Source organism: Toxorhynchites rutilus, chromosome 2 (assembly GCF_029784135.1).
Source record: "Toxorhynchites rutilus septentrionalis strain SRP chromosome 2, ASM2978413v1, whole genome shotgun sequence".
Lineage (NCBI taxonomy): Eukaryota > Metazoa > Arthropoda > Insecta > Diptera > Culicidae > Toxorhynchites > Toxorhynchites rutilus.
Window position 1 is genome coordinate 277,924,319 of NC_073745.1, and position 21,939 is coordinate 277,946,257.

Consider the following 21,939-nt stretch of genomic DNA (forward strand, 5'->3'; position numbering starts at 1 on the left):
ATTGCTTTGAAATCTGTTTCATGAGTTCAATATAGGAGCCACGACAAATTGATTTGAAGCTCAGCTTCCTAGCTGCATTCAACCTTTTTTCAGATTCTTCTGCATCGATACCAACGTAAACATCCTCAGGCTTCTTCAGAAAGTCCCCAAAATCTTACACATCAAGGTCAGCATCAGCGAATCGTTGCACGTAGCTTTCCAAACATAAGTTACCCAACATGATCAGCAATAACATTCTTGTCTCGTCATAAAGTTCGCAAAATAGAGAACTTTCTGATTTAAAAGTGCAATTGACGTTATCGATGAGCGGTAGAACAAAGTTTAGGAGCAACATAAACGGTTTAGTCATAGGATAATTTAAATGAGTCATTATACAATCGGCGGATTGATTATGATCATACTTAACTTGGAACGAGAAGAATAGTTTAAGCTCTTCAAATCGCTCAAGATTTTGCCTAAAAATTCACTTCACTTCACAAAAGTCACTTCCTTGCATTATTTTTATAAATCAATGTATGCAGTTAAAATTTAATTTAAAAAAATATCTGTAAGTCTGTATTTTTGCTGAAAATCTGTTATTCTGTATTCTGTATCTGAAATTTATCGAAAAATCTGTAAGACACAGAATATTCTGTATATGTGGTAATCCTGATAATGACGTTTTGGTTGACGTTCTCGTGTTGGCGGCATTGAGTTTCAAAATATAAAATTATGAATGAAAATTTACTTTTCCGCTTAGAATATGAATGCTATATGTAAAAGTTTTTCTACAAATTGTGAAAAAATATCACCCAAAAATTGTGTTTGATAATTATTTGTATTATAATAATGAGTTTCTGTGGAAATATTAGGAAATGTATATACAAATGATTAAGTAAGAGTCAGGACAACATGTTTTAAGTAATCAATCAAAAACCTTCGGCTCTTTGGACTGCAGAAAATGCACCTTGGCCAATTTTTCGACGAATGTAGCAAGTTCTAGGAGGATAGATTTTTGAAGCTGTGTGAAAATTGGCATAAGATTGTGGAGCAAGACGTATAAATACAGGTATAGGCACATATTTTGGGTGCATTTTTTTTTTGTTTTTCGACAGTTTGGAAATTCACGTCTGGCTTCATGAATAATTCCATGTAAGCACATGGTGTTTGAAAAACAGTGTTTTAATTTTTGCATTCAGCGCGAATTCTAACTTGACTGCCTGTGTAGTTATCACAATACTTTTCAACAATGTTTGGCATACTTCCGAACTAATACGTTCTCTTTATACAGTTATTTCCGCAACATAATGCACACCGAAAGTGGAAGGAATTGATTTGCTTCTGCCGCACATTTTGCTTATAGGGCGCACGCTTCGCTAGAATGAAAGGATTGACAAACTGCCGCCCTTCGATTCGTCGTTCAAATAGGATGTATGGCATGTGAACTACTGGAACCCTTCGTTCCGATTTCACTTGCTGACGCTATTGTGGTTTGGCAAGGAAGTAAGTGTGTTTGGAAAAGTTTTGTTCCTTTCAACATTATCTCTTTCCCTCTATCTCCCTCTAGAGGGATAGAAAAGAAGCATGACAAAGGACTATTTATTAGCGTATTTTCTACCGTTCAGCATGGAGCGCTGAAGAAGTTAGCAGTGACTGTGTGGAATACCAGTAAACAACCAACAGGCAAAGCTCGGATCACATTTCGTAATAATGGAGGTAATTTGTCCTTTCAGCATTTTAATAATTCAACTGATTAAAACTTTTATTCTGCATTATGTTATTTAATGTGGTTTTGTTTTTATTTCATATCGCTCATCACTTCGTGCCGTTCTCCAACTTTTGCCGTATCGTTTTATGGTACGTGACACGTGATATAATTAAATCTGTGACTGTAGAAATCTACGGCAGCAGGAATGGCAACCACAACTGCCGCGACCGCTCCGGGAGTCACAACTGTTCCGGTCATCGCGCAAGTGGCAACCGTTGCTCCAGCGCCGAGGAAACCTGCCCCGAATGTAGGCCCAAATCCACAGGCCAAGTTTGGAAAGTTCTTCGGTTCCGCGTTCAGCATCACTAATCGCTACCGGGTCAGTAACAGCACCAACTTGGGAAAGGTCAGTTTGGCCATAACCAATTTGAAAGTTATAAACAACGTCCCGTTGCCACCGCCGATTTGTGCCATGGTTGCGTCCGATACGGCTCCAGTGTTGAAATTTCTGCCCACCTATCAGCTGGAATCGAAGAACCCCTTCAACCGGGAAGCCTGTGAAGTTATTCTGCGGGAATCCCTGGATAAATCGCTGCAAGGGGTTGAGTACAGTTCCTACTTTGCCCCATCCCTATGCCAGCAAATCTGCGAGGACGTGAAAGCGAAAGTGAAGGAGTTGAACTTCGATCGGTGAGTTCTGGTATTGACTTTATGGCCTCCCATTATCGTTAAATCTAAGCGAACTACGCTGCGAAACATATGTTGATTTTGGGCGAATGTGTAACCTTGTGTCAACCGGTGGATCGAGCGTGGTTTATGGGGCAAAGCTTCGGGATTCAATGGGAGTGATATTCGCGATTTACGAGACATTGTGACACAGGATGTGGTGCCGTGGTTTGGGTGTTCGAGGGGTAATAAAATGTGATCGAAAACATTGTAAATCAAGCTACTGGAGAAGGCTTTGTGATTGTTTATAATGATTGGATTGCTAACCCGTGTTCTTATCGAGGAAATGCAAATGGTATCACTTTTAATATAGACGATTCAGCTCCAAAATCTCCATCACATGCTAAAGCACACCGTGTTCGAAAGTTAAACGAGGTGAATTATACCTGTGAGAGGTTTTGGGTCTAGAAGGTTGCATTATGGTCTAAAAGGAATGCATTAATCATCCAATGACTATGTTTGTTAATTGTTATGTTGGAAGTGAAATCCTGAAAGGCCATCAAAATAGCTATTTGACGTCGCTTTGATATCTTCACTCACTTCGAAACGTTTCTCATTCCGAACTTCTCAAGATTCGCGAATAGTTGGAAATCTTAATTTTTTTCAAATGTATCAACGTTCCTGGAGGATTATTGCTTCCATAATGTAATATTACTTATGTTTGTCCACAATGATTGCGTTGTGAGATTATTGATATGCCTCAACTATTGAAAAATCCAAAAAAAGTTTCTGTCGATTACGTACTTGCTGTGATGGACATTATTGGACCGTCATGTGGAGATTCAAATCCGTTTCTATATAATTGTATAATTCCGATTACATAGTTTTATTAAACATGAACACCCTGATGTTCTTACCGCAATTATGTATGCCTTGCCAAGTCATTGTTTTTTTTTGGAAACTTATCCATAAACACAAATTTGGATTTGAAAGTTATCTTGCCCCGAGCAAAAGGGTACAACAATCAAAATTTGATCAACTTGAATTTGACGTATTTTTTAAAGTGTGCATTTAAAAAACAAAAACACCCTTATTTCGTTGGTGTGTTCGCGTAACATGATCCCTCTATTTTGACTTTGACATTTACTCTTCAATTCTCACAATGGAGTCCAGGCAAGAGGAGCAATGCTTAAAAAGGTGTGGCGATGAAAATATCGCTTTTCCAGCCGTAAGTGAAAATAGTTTGCCAAACCAGGTATTATTCTGGGGACTTTTATAGTTATATGGACTTAAAGTTGTCAGTTACCTTCGTCGTGTAAAACTCCTGTCCCGAAGGCTGCTTGATGTCCTATTTTGCCATCTTCGCATGTGAGATGCTTGGATTTTCACGTTGCACGAACAAAATTTTCAAACGTTACACTCTGCGTGAACGCCATTTTAAGAACTAGAAAACAAACGTCTCAATGAGAAAGAAGTATCATTCTTCACGTACACACCTTAAAAAAACATACTAAAAATAAATACGTCAAATTTAAATTGAACACATTTTGATCATTCTACCTCTGAAGTTTTACTATTTTTTTGTCCTAGGATTTGTCTGTAGTTGGATTCGTTTCAGTGTCCATTAAAGGATGTCCTCTGAGGTTTGTTTGAGCTGGTAATACAACTTAAGGGTCCGTATTTTAACCACTTTGCTCAGTTCGGTTAGGTTGCTCACTAGCTTGACTCACTAGTATCACTTGTAATCTGATAAGTTGGAATTAAAGGATGTGTCACATCAAATTGCATCACGGAAAAAACGCTGTAGAAATTCGCCCAGTAGACCGATCCTTTTCAAAATTTTAGACAGTAAAATAAAAACTATTAAACAACTTTTGGCATTTTCTTTTTATTCATACTTCGAGCCCAAGCCCGTATGCTCGCACCTTCCTCTTTACCCCGTCCATAAGGTTCTGTACAACGTCAGGTTGTAGTTTTTTTTGAACAGAAATCCATTTTCTCTTGAAGTCCGCCTCCGATTTGACAACTTTTGGGTTCTTCCGGAGGGCCTGCTTCATAATCGCCCAATATTTCTCTATTGGGCGAAGCTCCGGCGCGTTGGGCGGGTTCATTTCCTTTGGCACGAAGGTGACCCCGTTGGCTTCGTACCACTCCAACACGTCCTTTGAATAGTGGCACGAAGCGAGATCCGGCCAGAAGATGGTTGGGCCCTCTTGCTGTTTCAATAATGGTAGTAAGCGCTTCTATAGGCACTCCTTAAGGTAAACCTGCCCGTTTACCGTACCGGTCATCACGAAGGGGGCACTCTGCTTTCCGCAAGAGCAGATCGCTTGCCACACCATGTACTTTTTGGCAAACTTGGATAGTTTCTGCTTGCGAATCTCCTCCAGAACGCTGAATTTGTCCTCTGCGGAGAAGAACAACAGGCCCGGCAGCTGACGAAAGTCCGCTTTGACGTAGGTTTCGTCGTCCATTACCAGGTAATGCGGCTTCGTCAGCATTTCGGTGTACAGCTTCCGGGCTCGTGTCTTCCCCACCATGTTTTGCCTTTCGTCGCGGTTAGGAGCCTTCTGAACCTTGTATGTACGCAGGCCCTCCCGCTGCTTGGTCCGCTGGACGAATGAACTTGACAAATTCAGCTTATTGGCGACATCCCGGACCGAACTTCTCGGATCACGTCTAAACTGCTTAACTACGCACTTGTGATCTTTTTCACTGACGGAGCATCCATTTTTGCCGTTCTTCACCTTCCGGTCGATGGTTAGGTTCTCGAAGTATCGTTTTAGTACTCTGCTGACCGTGGATTGGACGATTTCCAGTATCTTACCGATGTCCCGATGTGACAACTCCGGATTCTCGAAATGAGTGCGCAGGATTAATTCACGACGCTCTTTTTCGTTCGACGACATTTTTCCAAATTTACGAAAAATTGACAGTAAAGCATGGCCAACGTTATCTATACACTCTTATCTGATTATAAGCGAAAGCTGAATATATAATTCCTAAAAACGAAATTTCTACAGCGTTTTTTCCGTGATGCAATTTGATGTGACACACCCTTTAGCCTTGGTCTGTCGCATAACCTTTAATCGCAGTTCACGATAAACAGTTCCACTCTGACGCCTGGTTTACACTTTACACGTATATGCTGAAGTATTGTCCACCTAGAGTCCTAGATAACATACGAAAAAGGTTAACCAATCAAACAAAGATATTCTATTGTATTCTCATAGAAAAATATAATTAAAATTATTTCTATCTGACCCATCTAACATCTAACGTTGCAAACTTGCAGTATAAAACTCTTTCGAACTCTGTCCCAAAATCTGGTCATCTGTGCAGTGTCCTGAGCCTTTTCTAAGCTTCCGCTTCATATTTGCCCAGTATTTTTATATTGCGCTGAAATGCGGAGAATTTTTATGGATTTAGGTTCTTGTTGATCTACAGGTGCAAATACTTTGCTTCCGAGAATATTTATCCATGTATGCGAACTTAAATCTGTCGAGGACACGTCCTCGTGGACGTATCCATTTATGTCGAAAATATACTTGTTGACCAGTTTTTCATTTCTGTCTTAGCTTTATTTATTAGTTGCTCCTCAGTTTTCGCTATGAAATTGTTGGAGTAGATCCTCCCCTTCAGGTTTGCCCCGAAATTCTCGATGGGACGTGGCTAGGGGACGTTCGAAGGGCTGGCGGACTTCGGAACAATATCTATCTCTAAGCGGTTCATCTCCTCCAGCTACTTATTCGCATAAGGTACTTTATTAATTATGAACATCATTTTGGTTCGGCTAAAACACCACATCTTCATCCGGATGATATTTTTGGATGGAGGAGGCAACTTCCGACTTTGTGCTGTAAATCATCCCATTCACCGCAAGTTTCGAACGGAGGAAGAGTGGTTTTGATATTCCCTTTTTGCTGATGGAATTCCCACTGGAGAACCGTGGGCCTCTGCTCTCTATGGATGCAATTTTGTTCGATTGAAGCACCGCGTAGACTTTAATGCCGTCTGGTGGAGACTGCTTCTGTATTTTTGCATCACAAGCACACAACTGTATTGTTATCATGCGATGCTACAGAAAGATTGAGGTTGTTGAGAAATGTGCGATAATGGTGCTGGTGGAACAAAATATAATCGATTCATCCAGCTAACGACCGGGTGGCATCAGAGGAGGCGGCTTCCAAATGGCCATTCTCAAGGTCGATCATTAGAATTTGACGTTAGTTTTTCAAAATGGGCTTTTTCAAGTCTAGCTTGTGTTAATTTAGAAGTATTTTCGAGCTCATTGGTGACTTTTTCTGATCGATAATTCAATTTTCGTGAATTGAGCATTGTTAAAAGTGGCGTTAAAGTGCAGTGCATTTCAAACCGAAGTGTGTTTTACTGTGGTATTTTACTTTGAGGGTAAAAATTTGTTCCACAACGGTTGCCGTCACCGTCGCTACCACCACATAACAGATTCGATTCGGATTTACTGTTGCCGTTCTGCGAGAGGTCCTGCATAACATAATTTGCGTATTATTCCTTTGTAAAATGGGGTTTCTGATTATCAAGATGCTGAGATACTGAAGAACCCATTGACGATCAGCTGTATGAAAAATCGAACAGCAAATTTGATAATTTCTCATGTCTTTGGAATGCAACTATATGGTTATGTTCGGCCACTCAGCAAGTGCGTGAATCGTTGATACAACCACGTGATATTCGGGAGTAATTAAGTTTGGAAGGTATTTCACTTCTTATTTAGAACTTGAAACCGCTTATCTACGAGACATTGACCGGCAGATTACATGCATTCCTCGGAGATTGAAGAGATATTACTGAATTGTCAGCTCCGTCTAGCTGTAAAATACGATGATCCTCTTCATTCATTAGCGACATTGGAAGTTGGTGATGAACTTTGATTGGTACATTCGGCGGAAATTGCATTGCTTCTTCAATTTCGCTTTGGTCCATTAAATTTTGATGACAAGACGACAATTTATAAGGTTCAACCATTTACAGCTAGAAGAACCCGGCTTATCGAGGGTCGTTACTGTTGATTGATTTAATTTTCTATAGGAAATAGATCGTATAGCATTGGTCACTAAGAAAAAGGTTTTTCTAGCGGTAAATGGTTGAACCTGATAAAGTGTTGTCGATATCGTCCCCTTAACCCTTCTCGCTTTCTCAAAGTTATTATGGCTTGCGGTTAATAGATTGTGCGCTTGGATCTACCCTTGATTCATTACGCTTAGGATTCTCAAAAACATTCACTTTTCATCGCCATAAACGATACGAGTTTCTGTAATACAAAAATTGTAATGAACTGGTACTTTCACGGTTATTTTTCTGACTGCTCAAGCATTATTTGTTATTTGTGTCAAAGCAAAAAAAAAAGTCACAGGAGAGTTGTGTCCGAGTTACAACCGCATAGTTGACGTAGGATTCCGTTAATTAAAAAATTACATCGATAAACTCTCTGATAATGATTTGGTGGCCGTTTTGTTTGGTTGTTTGGTTGAAAATGAACACAACAAAACAGATAGCTTAAACCGAACCACCCGTTCTTGAGCGAGAACACACCTTGGTTTTTGTTTATGAAAATTGAAATAAATCGTTTCATATATCAAGTCATTTTTAACACAACAAGCTACCACATACAATTTTACACCTACACTTTTCTAAATTTTTCACAATACATGATCGGTCAATGATATGAAATGTCACGATGCAAACAGCATTAAAGTTCCAAATCTAAATTTTTTTTGCTAAAGTTAATCGTATCATTGACCTTACTTGCAATATAAAAATGCCCCCGATTTGCATATATTTGCCATGCCGAGTTCACCCGGGCACCTTGGTTTTGATGTCTCTATTAGGGAACACTTCTGGGTGGGAACAAGAGCTCCCCCTACTTTCATATATTTGCAATGTCGAATTTCATATATTGAAATGTAATAAGCGTTTGAAATTGGACAATTTTCACGATGTGCTCGATTTTCGATTTTCAATTTGTACCCCAATATGTTCCCGAAAGACGTAATCCTACGTCAAAAAGGGATTGCCTTATCGTTTGATTTTACATTTCTGGACTTTTTGAGGGATTTTTCAATGTTTCTAGTTTATACAATTGAGCCAGCCACGACTGAGGCCTCGGAAGATAAAATTATGTCATTGATGAGATACCAGCCAAAATTCTCGGAAAAGTTGTTAAAAATTGATTCGTTTGAATGGACCACATCAATCGTAGTCGCTGTCTGCATTTGCATGGAATTATCTACAGGGTCTTTCAGATTAAACGCTCACGCATAAAAAAAATGAATAGCTCCTTATTAATTTTTTTTCGCTCCGTCGATGGTAACAGTGCATTCTCCACTTTTTTTTTTTTTATACCATTTATTTATTTAAGGCTCATTAGCATTTTAGCTGTAATAGAGCCGAATTTTTAATCGTGTACATGTCACATGGTTATCATATCTATAATTAGCACATTACACAGTTGCCATTCGCCAGTATTCCTCCTATACCATTACATATGGTACATTCACACAGTAGCCATTTAGGCGTAAGAGTATTCTTTCTGTTCTTCCATTATCCAGTTGGACCACCGGACAGCGGAGACAGTTGAATGATCATTGTTGAGTTATTTATAGAACAGCAGCCCGATGTGTCTTGCAGAGCAGAGCAGTTGTATGGATGAATCGATCTTATTTCGACCGTGAATCGATCTCCATCGCTGATGATTGTTGCGTGGACGTAGCTCTGTAACTCAACAAAGAGGTGGTCAATGAGGGTCCTGAGTTTTGAACTCACGATCGATCGCTTACTAAGCGAACGCGCAACCAATGTGGCTACGGAGACCCCCTATTCTCCACTTCGGGACGATAATATTCGGCTACTCGTTCAGTCTTGGATTGGATGGTTTTTAGTTTCAAGATGTACAATTTACAATAACGTGTATTTTTATGGAAATGTGGAACTTAGTGTAATGGACCGTTGCTATTTCAATAAGCCACAAAATTTGGAGGAACTTAATGAAGAAATAACTCGGATTTTCAACAGTATCGAAGTCGTAATGTTAGAGTTGTGCATGAAGAATTTTGTTCACCGTTTGAAACGCATTATCGAAAAAAGCGGTGGTCACATCGAAAATGTCCTCAAATAAGCTTTATTTTCGTTTTTTTAATATAAAAATCGGTTCACTTTTGTAGAAGTTATTAAAATTTGCTGCGTGAGCGTTCAATCTGAAAGACCCCTTAAATGACAAAATGAAAGTCGAATTTCTCTCTTTACAACGATGAACATTACAATACCAAACTGTAGTGAAGATTATTCGACTGTTGAGAAAAATCGATTCGCCATTTTTTTAATTAATTTAAACGTTTTCAGTGTAAGACGCTTAGAACAACCCTTCTCGGAATATTTTAAACTTAATCAAACCAAGCATCTTTTTGCTGATCCTTCGTTCCGCAGAATAACCCACATAACTCATTCGCTAGTATCAAGCCGATGCGAGCTGACGAAAAGATAACATTGAGCCTTAATTATAAATTTGAAGCCCCTATGTAACGCATACGCGTCTGTATTACACACATATTGGGGTATGGATGGGGTAATGAGGTAATGGTATGATCTCATTCCTATACAACAAGAACGCGCGCTTCGTTCTCCACCAGCATCTCACATGCGACTTAGCATACGGTTTCAGCCATAGAGCAAGTTTATGTAGTTCCGGTTTTGATGCGTCACAGTACCGGGAAAAAATTCTTACTTCCCAGATTCAACATACTTTGTTGGCTCAATTAGACGACAGTGGGTTTCTTCGCGAGTGAGGGAAAATCCTGAGCGCTCAGCGTCAGTAAGAATATAAAGGTGTAAGTTTATCGCGAGATGAGGGTTTTGCTGGGAAATACTCGTATGTGTGTCGCACTCGATTTAACCGAGATTAAAGCATTAGCTCAAGGAAAATATGTCCACAGATTTAAAACCGCAATTTTCTTATGTTTCTTTGCAGATATAAAATTGTTGTCACCGTAACAATGGGCGAGCGATACATGCAAGGTTTGAAATCTATCGCCCAGTTTCTGTGGGATCCGGAGAAGGATAGCTACGTGTCCTGCATCTATGATTCATCGCCGAGCTTGTTTGCCGTTGCCACAATTTATGCCATCTACAATGAATGAACGTAATGTGCCGCTGTGATTCCTGTTCTGTTTGAATAACTGTTGTTGAACTATTGCTTGTTGTAATGTGGCTAATAAAGTATATTAGAAGTGCTTCGCACAACAAAAACATATGTGTTTTTCGTATTTCAGATCGGTTTCAATTCGCTGTTGCTCACATATAGGTGACTCTGATTCTAGTAAAGAGAGCTTTTCGCGATCAACAGGTCGCTACCAACCGTTCGAAGATCGCTGTATGTATGAGACGCCAATTGAAGGGGGCAAACAAACGCAACGGCCGGCACAAACCCACACACCTTACTTCGGTTGCCATAACAAATGTGAAGTCAAAACAGGTTGATTCGTTGGCCTGGCAGCGGGAACTCATCTGCGTTATTACAGCTTTGCCACTACCTTTAACTTTGAGGGGGGATTCATTTGTTATTTCATCGCTACTTGTGTGTAGTAGCCTCTGTTCTGCTGCTGGCTACCACACACAAGCTGGGGCATTCGTATCACACTGTTAATGATTTTTGTTGGTCCCTTGAGTGTATATGCAACAATCGGTTGAATGGTATTATAGGATGTCGACAACTCATCGATTGCGGTTAGGGGGTTCTGCATGAATCAGAGGCAGATAGGGTTGTTGTACGAGGGTGGTCCGATAAGTACTTAGCCTCATCGTACTAAGTACTTATCGAACTGCCCTCGTAAATGTAAGTTTGTAAGTTTACTTTGTTAGTTAGTTTTTTGCCCACAAAATTCATGAAATCGGAGGTTCGTTGCAAACATTTCTATTCTTTTAATCGTGTCGCAGAAAAATATGATCTAGGTAAATTGTTTTCTTTATTCAATTCGGATTTAATTCAACAAGTTCCAAAGACACTGAAATGTATTCATTTTGAAGTGTAAAACTTGCTTCAGTTGGAAACTCTACGCCCTGCTCAATTTACTACAGCGTTCATACCGATCGTTTCTGAAATGCAGATTGTTTAGAAAGTTTTCCTCTTTTGGTGATGAAAGTTTTGTTACCACATATTTAGATTTGAAAAAGTTGTGACAGATTAAAGCCGAAAAAGCAAACTAATGTTGGAAATCCACGTCAAAAATCGGACGTGGTTAGGTTCAAAAATGGAAAAATCGTTGAATTTGTCTCAAACAACTATGTGTAGCATCTTCATACGTTTCTTTGAACGGAAAAGTAACGTTTACATGAATCTATTACGCGTCGTAGAGGGACTTACGATCAGCAGCTGCATTGGGCCTTGTTGAGAATAATTAGAGTAAAACCAGGAGTGTGATCGGACCGTGATATCAGGACTCTCGTATATTGTGTAATACACTCTGTTTCATAACTATAGAATCACTCAATTTTGTTGAGCTTCTAGAGATGAGAAAGAGATAAGTCGAAACGAAAAAATTGTGTACAGTGACTATCTTCGTTTATAATACCAAAGCTTCTGAAATATCCTTATATAATAATTGATTTCTCGGTCTGTGAGCCCAGTGCGCGAGTATGGTAGGGTTAATTTTCTGAACGCACGACAGATCCTTAAAATGTAGGCTGGATCCATTTCTCTCCCGGTACGGATCAATGGCTTGCTGTAGTTGGGTGGTGTTCAGAAAAGACCTTGGTTTTAATGACACGCCGTATTGGTCTTTGATCCAGGGAATAACATACTCACTTTTTAGTGATTCGGATGTAGACCTCCGTGTTTACTTTGTCGCCTTCTGGAATGAACACCGGGTTAATTTGTTTGCCATCGGAAGTTACCAATCCAAACACCACAACGTTAGCAGGATGCTTGATCAGATACAAGTTTTTATGCTCGTCGGAACCGTTTCTTACAAATATAGCGGTCGGTTCTGGAATTTGATACGGGATCGACGGTAAGCATGCTCTCGTCGTACAACACGATTACCGGATTTTTTCGCCTGAGAAAGTTCAAGATTTTCTCACATCGCTCGACTCGTAGCTCCCGGATGTGGTTGGTAATCATGTGAGTTTTTTTCCGTGCCCTCGTCTTCGCCCTGCACTTTTCCTTTACGGCCTTCCGTACCGTAAAGTAGCCAATCCCGTGTTCCTTCGCCATTTTTCTCATTGAACGCACCGGATTTGCCCGAATCATCTCTTTGATGGCAGCGATAACTCTCGGAATCCGAGCTGACCTCGGATGACCTTCTTTTCTCGGCCTAAGGCCCTTTTCACGGTCCACAGGAACACTCCCGCGACGATTGAAATGACTTTCTGCGACATGTGCGAGGGACAAATTAGGAATACGCTGCCACATCGTCATGGTCAAGCTAAGGGAATCGGCTACTTTCACTCGCAGCCTATTATGATATGAGTCATAGCTTACGTACATGCAAAGAAAACCGTATTCGTTCTCATTGAATGTGAATAGTCTTCCCTGTGAAATTCCGGATGAATATTTGGGCACTTAACATGTTTTCTCGGTTCGTGATGTATTCGGGAAAAATGTCTTGGACCAGCGGATTTTCAACTCTTTTTCAAATCAAGTTTTTTACTTGGACGTCGAAGAAAATATAAAATTGGCGTTGGTATTGACAGATGCATCTTCGAATTATGAAATTAGTATCTCTAATCCAGTTGCATTGCATTAAGTAGCGTTTTAGAAAAATAAAAAAAAATTTAAGTTAATGTTTTCTTAGGCATTTTTATTATTTTAAAAGGAAAATTCGGGTGGATTATATCTGTGATGTTACCGCATGGTTAACGTAAGACTACCGTTGGTTTAGTAACCATTTGTTTGAAATTGCATTGAAATCAATTCGAAATGGATATTTTAAAACATTGCTGAAATTTCTTGTAGGTGTGTGAGAGGGCGACTATTAATACGAGATTATTATACGGTCCAATAAGTACTTAGCCTAATCGCCCGATGGTGTCAGTATCGCAAGAGAGATTACTTATCGTGTAGTCCATTCTCGTAAACGGCTACTGTCAAATTGTCAGCCGAATCGGACTCGTAGTTTTGTTTTGACCGTTAGTGGAAGCGGGCGTGTCCGCGGATTTTGGAAAAAATGAAAATTCCGCCGTCGCCACGGCCAAATTGGTCGAATTTCACTACGGGCTGTTGTCTCATCCACCGTATTCTCAAGATTTGGCCCCGTGCGACTTTTTTTGTATCCAAACTTGAAAAGTCGAATGAGGAGGTCATCGCCGCCACGGAGGCCTACGTTGCAGACCTCAAGAAAACGTATTTTTCGGATGGATTGTTGGTTGCATCGTTGCATCGCTGGGTCAAGTGTATCGAGTGTATCAAGGAGACTATGTTGAGAAATAAGTCGCCACTTTTCAATTTTTTTTGTTTTTTGTAGGTTAAGTACTTATAGGACTGCCCTCGTATATTACATGCACATTTACGCCCTTGAAAAAAGGCATTTCGGATGTCCTCGCCGCCGTTACATTTCGGAAACATATTTCGGCATGCAACAATGCGTGTAGGTACAAAAGAGATGCCGATTGTATGGATCGTGATTGATTGAATGAGTCTTAATTTCAAGATGCTTGAAACTTTATATGATTGATAGATACAATCATTATTCTAATAAAATCCAATAGATTAATATTATAAATCTAATAAAATCGTTATTGCCATACCATGCAATTAGAGGCGAATGAATTGCAAGTTTTCAAGCTTCCATAATACAAACAAAAAAAAAATACCATGGAGGAAGTTCACACTCGAATTGTACACAACAATTTTGCTCGTGATGGGGAGGGAATGCTAGCGGCGAGCCAACACAAAGCAAACGCCAAACTTTGATATTGCTGCCACCCGACAATATGCATGAATCGCTGACCAATAACGATTGTTATTATATTCTTCTTCTTCATGAATTTAAACTTTAAAGTTTATTCGTCTCTAGCCCTGAGAAGGGCCCGTGTGGAGAAAACACTACTTCAAACTCCTTCTCGACCTGCCTTGAAAAAGACACTTCACTGTCGTTCGATGCTCGACAGCAAACCGTGTCCGCTTTCTATGAAATCAAACGACGTTCTTGATATTATATTTTATGCATAAATTTTAGCTAGTTTACTTTCAAATCAGTTTTTAAGCTATTGAAACAAGAATTTGAGGGAATAAGTAACAAGAATATAACTCGTAGACCTTATATATTTCGCATGTTGGCGCAAAATCTTGTGCCTCCAACGTAATGATCTTGTTTTCGGAAACTTTGAACTTACATCCCAGAAATGAAATACGTTATTTCTCGTTCCCTTCTCAGTTCCTTTTTCTTTTTATTAGTTTATTGGGGTTCTGTACTTAAATGTTCATTTTTTGGGGATGTTTGAGTGATAAAGATGAAGATGATGTTGATTTGAATTATAGACTTTTAGTCATTTTTAGTCATCATTTGCATTTGTTCTAGTCTTCAAAAAGGTCAATTTTGCAAAATTAACCCTAAACTCTCATCTCACGGTCTTGAGACAATTTGGACGCCCTCGCTGCCGCCACCGACTGGTTGTTAGCTGGTACACTATCGATTCGTGATTGCTGCTTAAAACGCAGAGCGACGAATTTATGACTCTCTTTCTATGCAACGCAAACACATTTCATTCCACAGAATACCGTTCTGAATCATATTTCGGAGGCACTTGATGCAAAAAAAAACAGATCTAAATTTTATGCACAGATATTATTTGGTTGATAATCATCAAATTGGTTTAATATGCTTTCAAGCTTTCTATTTCATTGAAAACATAAAAGGTTATCTAATAAAAATGTTTTTCAATTGAAGTGAATTCGAATTAAACTTCGGACACTATTTATGAGAAAAATCAAATCTCGGACAGAGCGAATTCGAATTTCGGGCAATCTGTTTGCATAACATTTCTTCTCGTTTCAAGCTCAATTTATATTCCTGTACAATTACTAATGCAATAAAATCATCAAACATGCGAAAATAAAAACGACTTGCCCTGTCTAAAAGTGTACTGCAACCTTCCATACACACATAAATGTCTTGAAATTGTCTACAATCATTGAATACAGAATACAGAATACAAGAGAGGAACCAACGTTTCTTCTGTCAGAGTTCATCTAGTTGCATATTGTCCACTAATTATCCAGAGTCCCTCATATCTATCCGCTGGTCTGAAGTTGAAAAACATATGTATTATTTATACAAGATTTCAAAATATGTTTGTGCATTATATGAATCTACACTCCATAATCCACAATAAGCCTGAAAACTCACGTTGTAGTATCACCAATTTCAGGTGTCCGAAATATGAATCGTAGGGAAAAAGGTCGATTCAAGTTTCGGACATTTTATTTTGTAATCTTTTGAAGAAAAAAATCACTATGCTTGATTATTTTTAATATTCAACTGCGAAACACTTACCAAACAATACAAGTAAACTGATAACCATGATGAGAACTGATGAAACACGAGAGAAATTTAAATGTTGATGAACGGTTAAATTCTACATGCTCACGATAAGCGAACGTCAAACACAACCGATAATGAGTAACGCTATCATATATTTACCTACTATGTTATTATTCAAATGTAATTCTCATATAAAATGATAGTGAAATCGAGGGGTTACTCTAAAGAATCAATTGGTATGTTAATTTTATAGTTATATCATCAGGACATTAAGCATTTCAAGATATTTTTACAAAGTGTCCGAAAAATGAAGTTGTCCGAAATATGATTTAGAACGGTTCTTCAAGAGCAATCGGCGAAGCAGTCTTATTCCTAAATTGATTCTCAACTTCAAAACTTCAATACATACCCCCCTCTCTCTTTCTCTCTTTCTCAATGCAAAGTGACCATGGTTGCCAATAATGTTTTTCATAAAACTGTGAGATTGTTCTTGAAAAAACTGGATCCTGTAAAATTGTTTATTTTAAGAAGTTCGACTTTAATTTATCTAAAATATTTTATTACCTATTCCAATGATTGAGGAATAGAACCTCCTTCCAAGTTTCGTGTAGTAAGTATATGTAGTTCCAACTTTCAAAATTTTATTATTATTATGTACTTATTGCTCGATAATATGATTAATTGAGTTTCATGGAAACACGGATGTAGATTACAAACCTAACCTCAATCCTCTGTTATTTTACCTCTAACTCGAATTTTGACATTTGTGTAGTGTTTCTTTTGACCATCTTGGCTGCTATCTTTTCCGCTAAATACGATTGCTATTACTAGAAGAAATGACAAGTGTCAATTAATTCTCTTTTCGTCGCGTTCATTTTTTGGTAGATAAATGTAATATATACACTTCCGAAATAATATTTCAGAGCAAAATCACAAAAAACGAACACAAGACGAATGAAACCCACAACAGATGTTTGACGTTTGTTGAAAATAGCAACACTTGGCTTGGTTGCTATCGCGTTGCCAAATTTGTTAACTCACTATTCACCGAGAGGCAGATTACTATTTCCCACACCTGAACCGCAACCACCAGTGGGGCTGCTGCGTTATGGTGAGGGTTGTCAAAATGTCTGTAACAACACAATGGTGCGGATGCCCTAAGAATGTGGAATAAAAAACTTCGCCTGCGAATGGCGGATCTCTATGGTAACATGTCTGAAAAAGAACCTGAAACTATTAAGAACCAGAGCAGAGGGTCTAAAGCCCCTAAGGAGGACGGTTGTAATAGCTGTTATCCATCGCCATAACATAAAGAAAGATAACTCTCCACCGTCGCAATTGAAGTTCGATACAGACTACGCGCGAATGATAACGGAATATATCGACGGAAATATTGGTTTTAGAGGAGTTCTCTCGGTTACTTTTTCAGGTTTCCAAAGATAACTCGATATATAGATAGATTTAATAGAGATAGATAGATTTTATAGTTTTTTTTATCTGTATTATAGTGATTTTCAACTCATTTGGCTGGCTCGTCACTTTTTACTTCCATTTTTGGAAGAATGTCGGGAGTGAGAATTGAACTCGTGACCTTTAGCGTGAGAGGCATGGATGTTACCACTACGCCAGATCGCCTCCACAGATTTTATAGTTCTTCGGGTTACCTTTTCAGGCTTCGCAAAGATAACTCTCCGTCGTCGCTATGTGTATACGCTATGAATAACATAAGATATCGTCGGGACGATTGATTTTAGAGAAGTTCTATCGGTTACCTTCTCAGGTTTCCCACAGTTGAATTTCCACTGATTTCAGATCAGATTGGATTTCGATTGAAAAAGACGCGATGAATAATAGGATATATAGCAATTAATTGTCCAGGTTTTCCTTTTCAGGTTACCTAAAGATAATCTTCGCCGCATGTTGTGGCACATGAGATTTTCAGATTTTCATTTCGTTGAATGGTCGATTGATGTAAACAGAAACAAGATTACTTTTTTATATTTATATCAATTAACGTCAATGGAGAACATTGATCCTATAATCTTCAGAAGTTTAGAATGATTTTGGGAAGCTATAACATCTGATTCTCATATAAACTCAAATCCAGCATAGCACGCGGTCTCTATGAATCATTTTAGGTAAGTTTTCTAGTTATGATTATTGCACCAGTCGTGGTTTAAATGGTAGGTTAATTGGTCTGAAGGTTTTGGAGGACCTAGAACATATAATATTTATATAAACTCAAAGACAGTGTAGCACGTTGCTGCTTCGGTAGGCACCACACCGTATTGACTGAACACTGAGAGTGTATAAGAAAAAAAAAGACATCAAGCACAAGTTTTGACGTAGGATTACGTCTTTCGGGAACATATTGGGGTACAAATCTAAAATCGAAAATCGAGCACATCGTGAAAATTGTCCAATTTCAAACTGTTATTGCTCAGTAATTTCTTGATGACTTTTTTAAATTAGAAAACAAAACAAGCATTCTAGAAGGACTATTTTCACACACATTAACTTAATTTATCCATGAGTTAGGAGGCCGCGGGACACTTGATTAAAATGAAATGAGGTCGCAAAGATAAAAAGGTTGAGGAACCACTTTCCCAGCTATAAAATATTTTGAACTACAGTCAATTTAACAGTGTGTCCCGTTTTCAGGTGAATGAAGCTTTGTTCTCTGAAACACGTGAAGTGGGCAATGAATAACACCGCAACACATCCACCCTAGCGGCGAAGCGTGATCGCTTCAAGTGACTAACCGCTGAGTGTTGCTGAGTGTTCCGTTGCGGTTACTTCCACGCAACACTTGCCGCTCGGTTACTTCAAAGTCACTTCACTCAATCGCGCTGTGTGAGCGCTTTGACTACTGGAGGAAACAAGTTTGTGTGCCTTGCGAACCAATGAATCACAATGGAGTTTGTTGCTGGACGATCGATTTGAGCCATCAGCCATCAGCCGCCAGTCTTGGAAGTGGTTTTGGTGAGAGTGGTTTGAACTCGCGTGTTCATCGTCGTCGTCGCTCGAAGTAAGATCTTGCTGGATCTATTGGAGGTGTGCCACGGTGATCATCCTCACGTTTCTCGTGTGTTTGTGCCTTTCCCTCCGTGCTGGGGTCTTCAAACGGCTTTCGCTGTGGTTATTGAACGCTACGGTTAGTCAAATTGTGCTTATCGTGTGAGTTGTAAATCCGCAGAAATAATAATAATTAATAGTTTTTGTTCGTCGTTTTGGGGGGCAGCACGATTTTGTTGTGCCGCGCGAAGTGGTGGCTCATGTGGTTGCCATTCGCTTCATTTTCCTTTGCTCCGATTCGCTAAACAATTATTGAATCAGTTACGAAATCAGAAAAAAATATGTTCAACTCCTAAATTTGGGCCATTTGCATACTGCGCGGAAACAATTTCTCATAGGATACGTACGCTGGAGAGAAGTGCGCGTTTATTGCTGGAAAAACAGTGGAAATCTTTTGTTTTGTGGCGTGAATTTATGACAAGTGCTCGAGTATGAACTTTCACGACTGAGTTGCTCGACGCAATATGATAATTTGCGTTCGGTCACGATGGTCTTCACGGAAGCTGGCCAACGCGATGTTGTGATATGACGAGATCGAAGGAGAAAAACCTGAACTGGGCGATAATCAACATGTCCGGCACTGCTGTTATTGTTGTTATTGTTGTTGGTGTGGAGTGATTTCGAATTCCAAGTGTGTTGTGGTATGTGGTTATCACAGCATCCGAAGTGGAATGAAAGTGACAGCGGATTCCGACGACAAGTGTTGTGTGTGTCCTATTGTGAGATGATGGGAGCGAAAAGGAATATTAAAATTTGGTTTACAATGATCGTGTGAAGTATTTTACGAGCCGTGTAGAAATAAACTTTCGTTACTTTGGGCGGTATACAAACCGCTGGGGATTGTTTGGTGGCTAGGGGAATGTCAGACCGACAAAACAGCGCATAATAACATTGTCATAAACACCAACGAAGCCCTCCGGAAAACGGAACGTGAGAGTGAACATATCCACCTGGATTAATATTTTTAGATTTGAAGATAAAACCGGACCTTCAATTGTAATTCAGCCGTCTTAAATATTCTCTGTGAACATTGTGTGAATGCTGGCATTATTTTGATTAATATTTGTGTAGATTTCCAAATTAAAATAAAGTCTTGTGTAACTCATGTAATATATTTTGTGTCTACAAATCCGACACTACCTTTGTTTAGTTTTTGATAATTGTCCTATTGTTTTCGACATTAATCTTCAGCGCTGCTGAATTCATCATACCATTGCTCGCGTCGCATCAAGAGGAGTCGAAGGAATAGAAAATAAAAGGTAAGTTTAACATTCCATCGCAATTTATGAAAAGTTTTTCGACGCCAGCATCCATTCAAATAGTCCCACACCCGTAGTGAATAAATTAGCAATGCATGGTTATTTGCCTGCTGTAATGAATTATTGTTTCAAGCATTACACGTGTGGCGAACAGAAATGTTTACTGACTGCTTCAAATCATCGCGCTGAGTAGTACTTACAATTCAGAATTCCGCCAATGATTCTCTGTGTGGGGTTTTGAAGTGGAGCGAACTCATGATGATGCTAGAAAATAGTAAAGTAAACGTTTTGGAGGATACGAAAGTGAGACGGAGAGTTCTCGGTCTAGTATTGATGAATCCACATGCTAAATATGCATTTGGATTCAAGGATTGAAGAAGTCTTTCTTGAGTTTAATATACTTTATTCTCGTTCCGTGCAATTTGTGGATTTCTTCAAAAAACAGTTTACCGCTGTTAGCATTTCTTTTCATTCAGTCTTCATCTTCTTCTTTTTTTTCAATGGCACTAACGTTCCTAGAGGAATTTCGCCGTCTTAACGTAGTATTACTTGCGTCATTTTTATTAGTACTTAGTTGAGATTTCTATGCCAAATAACACGCCTTGAATGCATTCTGAGTGGCAAGCTCTAGAATACGCGTGAGTGCAAGTCGGAGGCAATTTCTTTGACGAAAAATTCCCCCGACCAGAATGGGAATCGAACCCGAACACCCGGCATGTTAGTTGTGACGCTAACCACTCGGCCACGGGAGCACAAAAGCACAGTCTTCATCCTATTCCACAAACTTCTTAAGATTGCAAGTGTAAGTTACCACGGAGAAAAATAAAATCAAATTTGATTTTGATGAGTTTCGAAAAGGCTTCAACTTGTAACTAACTCAACAATCAACACAGAAACACTTAGAAACGATTCTGAAACAAGAAAATTGGGTTCCATGCGAGATGAAACCGAGAGATGATAAAAACATCTGTGAACAGCGTCTTGAGAAGAAAAAAAATTAAAGTATTTCTCCATCACATCACACCATCACTTTTGACGAGAAAATAATCAAAAGCGCCGAAATTCATGGGGAATTCCTGGCATTTTTCCATGTCGACCGTCAATTGCAATATTCATGGATTCATGGTTTCAAGGTTATACACGATATGGTGGCCACTTGAAACTATAAAATTGACTGAAGCAATCGTAGACGATAGCTTTTAAATGCACTTGAAGCGTTTGAGCCGAGCATTGGAAGATGAATAGTCCCAGTACATCAACCTGATTTTATCAAAACGGTGTAGATTTACTACACAACATTGAAATAGAGTTCTACCGCATCAACAATATTCTCATGGCTTTGTCCCCTCGCACCATGAAGCTCGCAGTTTGGGTCGTTCGAGCACTTCTAGAAACTTGACCTATAACTCTTCAATTGAATCACGTATATCAAGGTAGTCAGTGGAGTTTATTCATATTCATCGGAAGGATGAGGATTTTGAGAATTTGGTTACTAAAGCCAAACTCCTTGTTCAAAGTGTGAAATGAACTGTTTATTTAATTGTTCCCAATGTAAATGACAACTCCAAATAAATAATTATGTTATAATTGTTGTCAAATATCCTGATAATGGATAAGTCTCTGAACCTTATATAATATCATGTACAAAAAAGACGGATATGTAATGTCGGGAGCATAACCGGAGACGCGTAAGAATTGGCAAATGTTGACAAATATTGAATTTTCAACCGAAGAATAAAAC

At 39.0% G+C, this 21,939-nt stretch overlaps 2 protein-coding genes across 4 annotated transcripts in view; both read left to right on the forward strand.

The window, feature by feature from the left end:
* Positions 1-1,373: 1,373 nt before the first annotated feature.
* On the forward strand, positions 1,374-10,633 carry LOC129768441 (dynein light chain Tctex-type 5-like). Its single transcript, XM_055770105.1, has 4 exons — positions 1,374-1,482; positions 1,547-1,695; positions 1,875-2,377; positions 10,356-10,633. The coding sequence occupies exons 2-4, from the start codon at positions 1,690-1,692 to the stop codon at positions 10,522-10,524; spliced, it is 678 nt and encodes a 225-aa protein (XP_055626080.1). The 5' UTR covers positions 1,374-1,482; positions 1,547-1,689; the 3' UTR covers positions 10,525-10,633.
* An 8,119-nt stretch (positions 10,634-18,752) lies between these two features.
* The window catches only part of LOC129768438 (putative ferric-chelate reductase 1 homolog), a 111,729-nt gene continuing 108,542 nt past the window's right edge, over positions 18,753-21,939 (forward strand). The window contains exons 1-2 of one of the 3 annotated variants that reach the window (XM_055770097.1): positions 18,753-19,041; positions 20,131-20,198. The gene's annotated coding sequence lies outside the window, so the exon portion shown is untranslated. The remainder of the gene's footprint in view (positions 19,042-20,130; positions 20,199-21,939) is intronic. The other 2 variants (XM_055770096.1, XM_055770100.1) reach the window with 2 other exon arrangements.

Coding starts and splice junctions, on each gene's coding strand:
- LOC129768441 (XM_055770105.1), top strand. Junction 2,378..10,355: donor AAGGAGTTGAACTTCGATCG/GTGAGTTCTGGT, acceptor GTTTCTTTGCAG/ATATAAAATTGTTGTCACCG.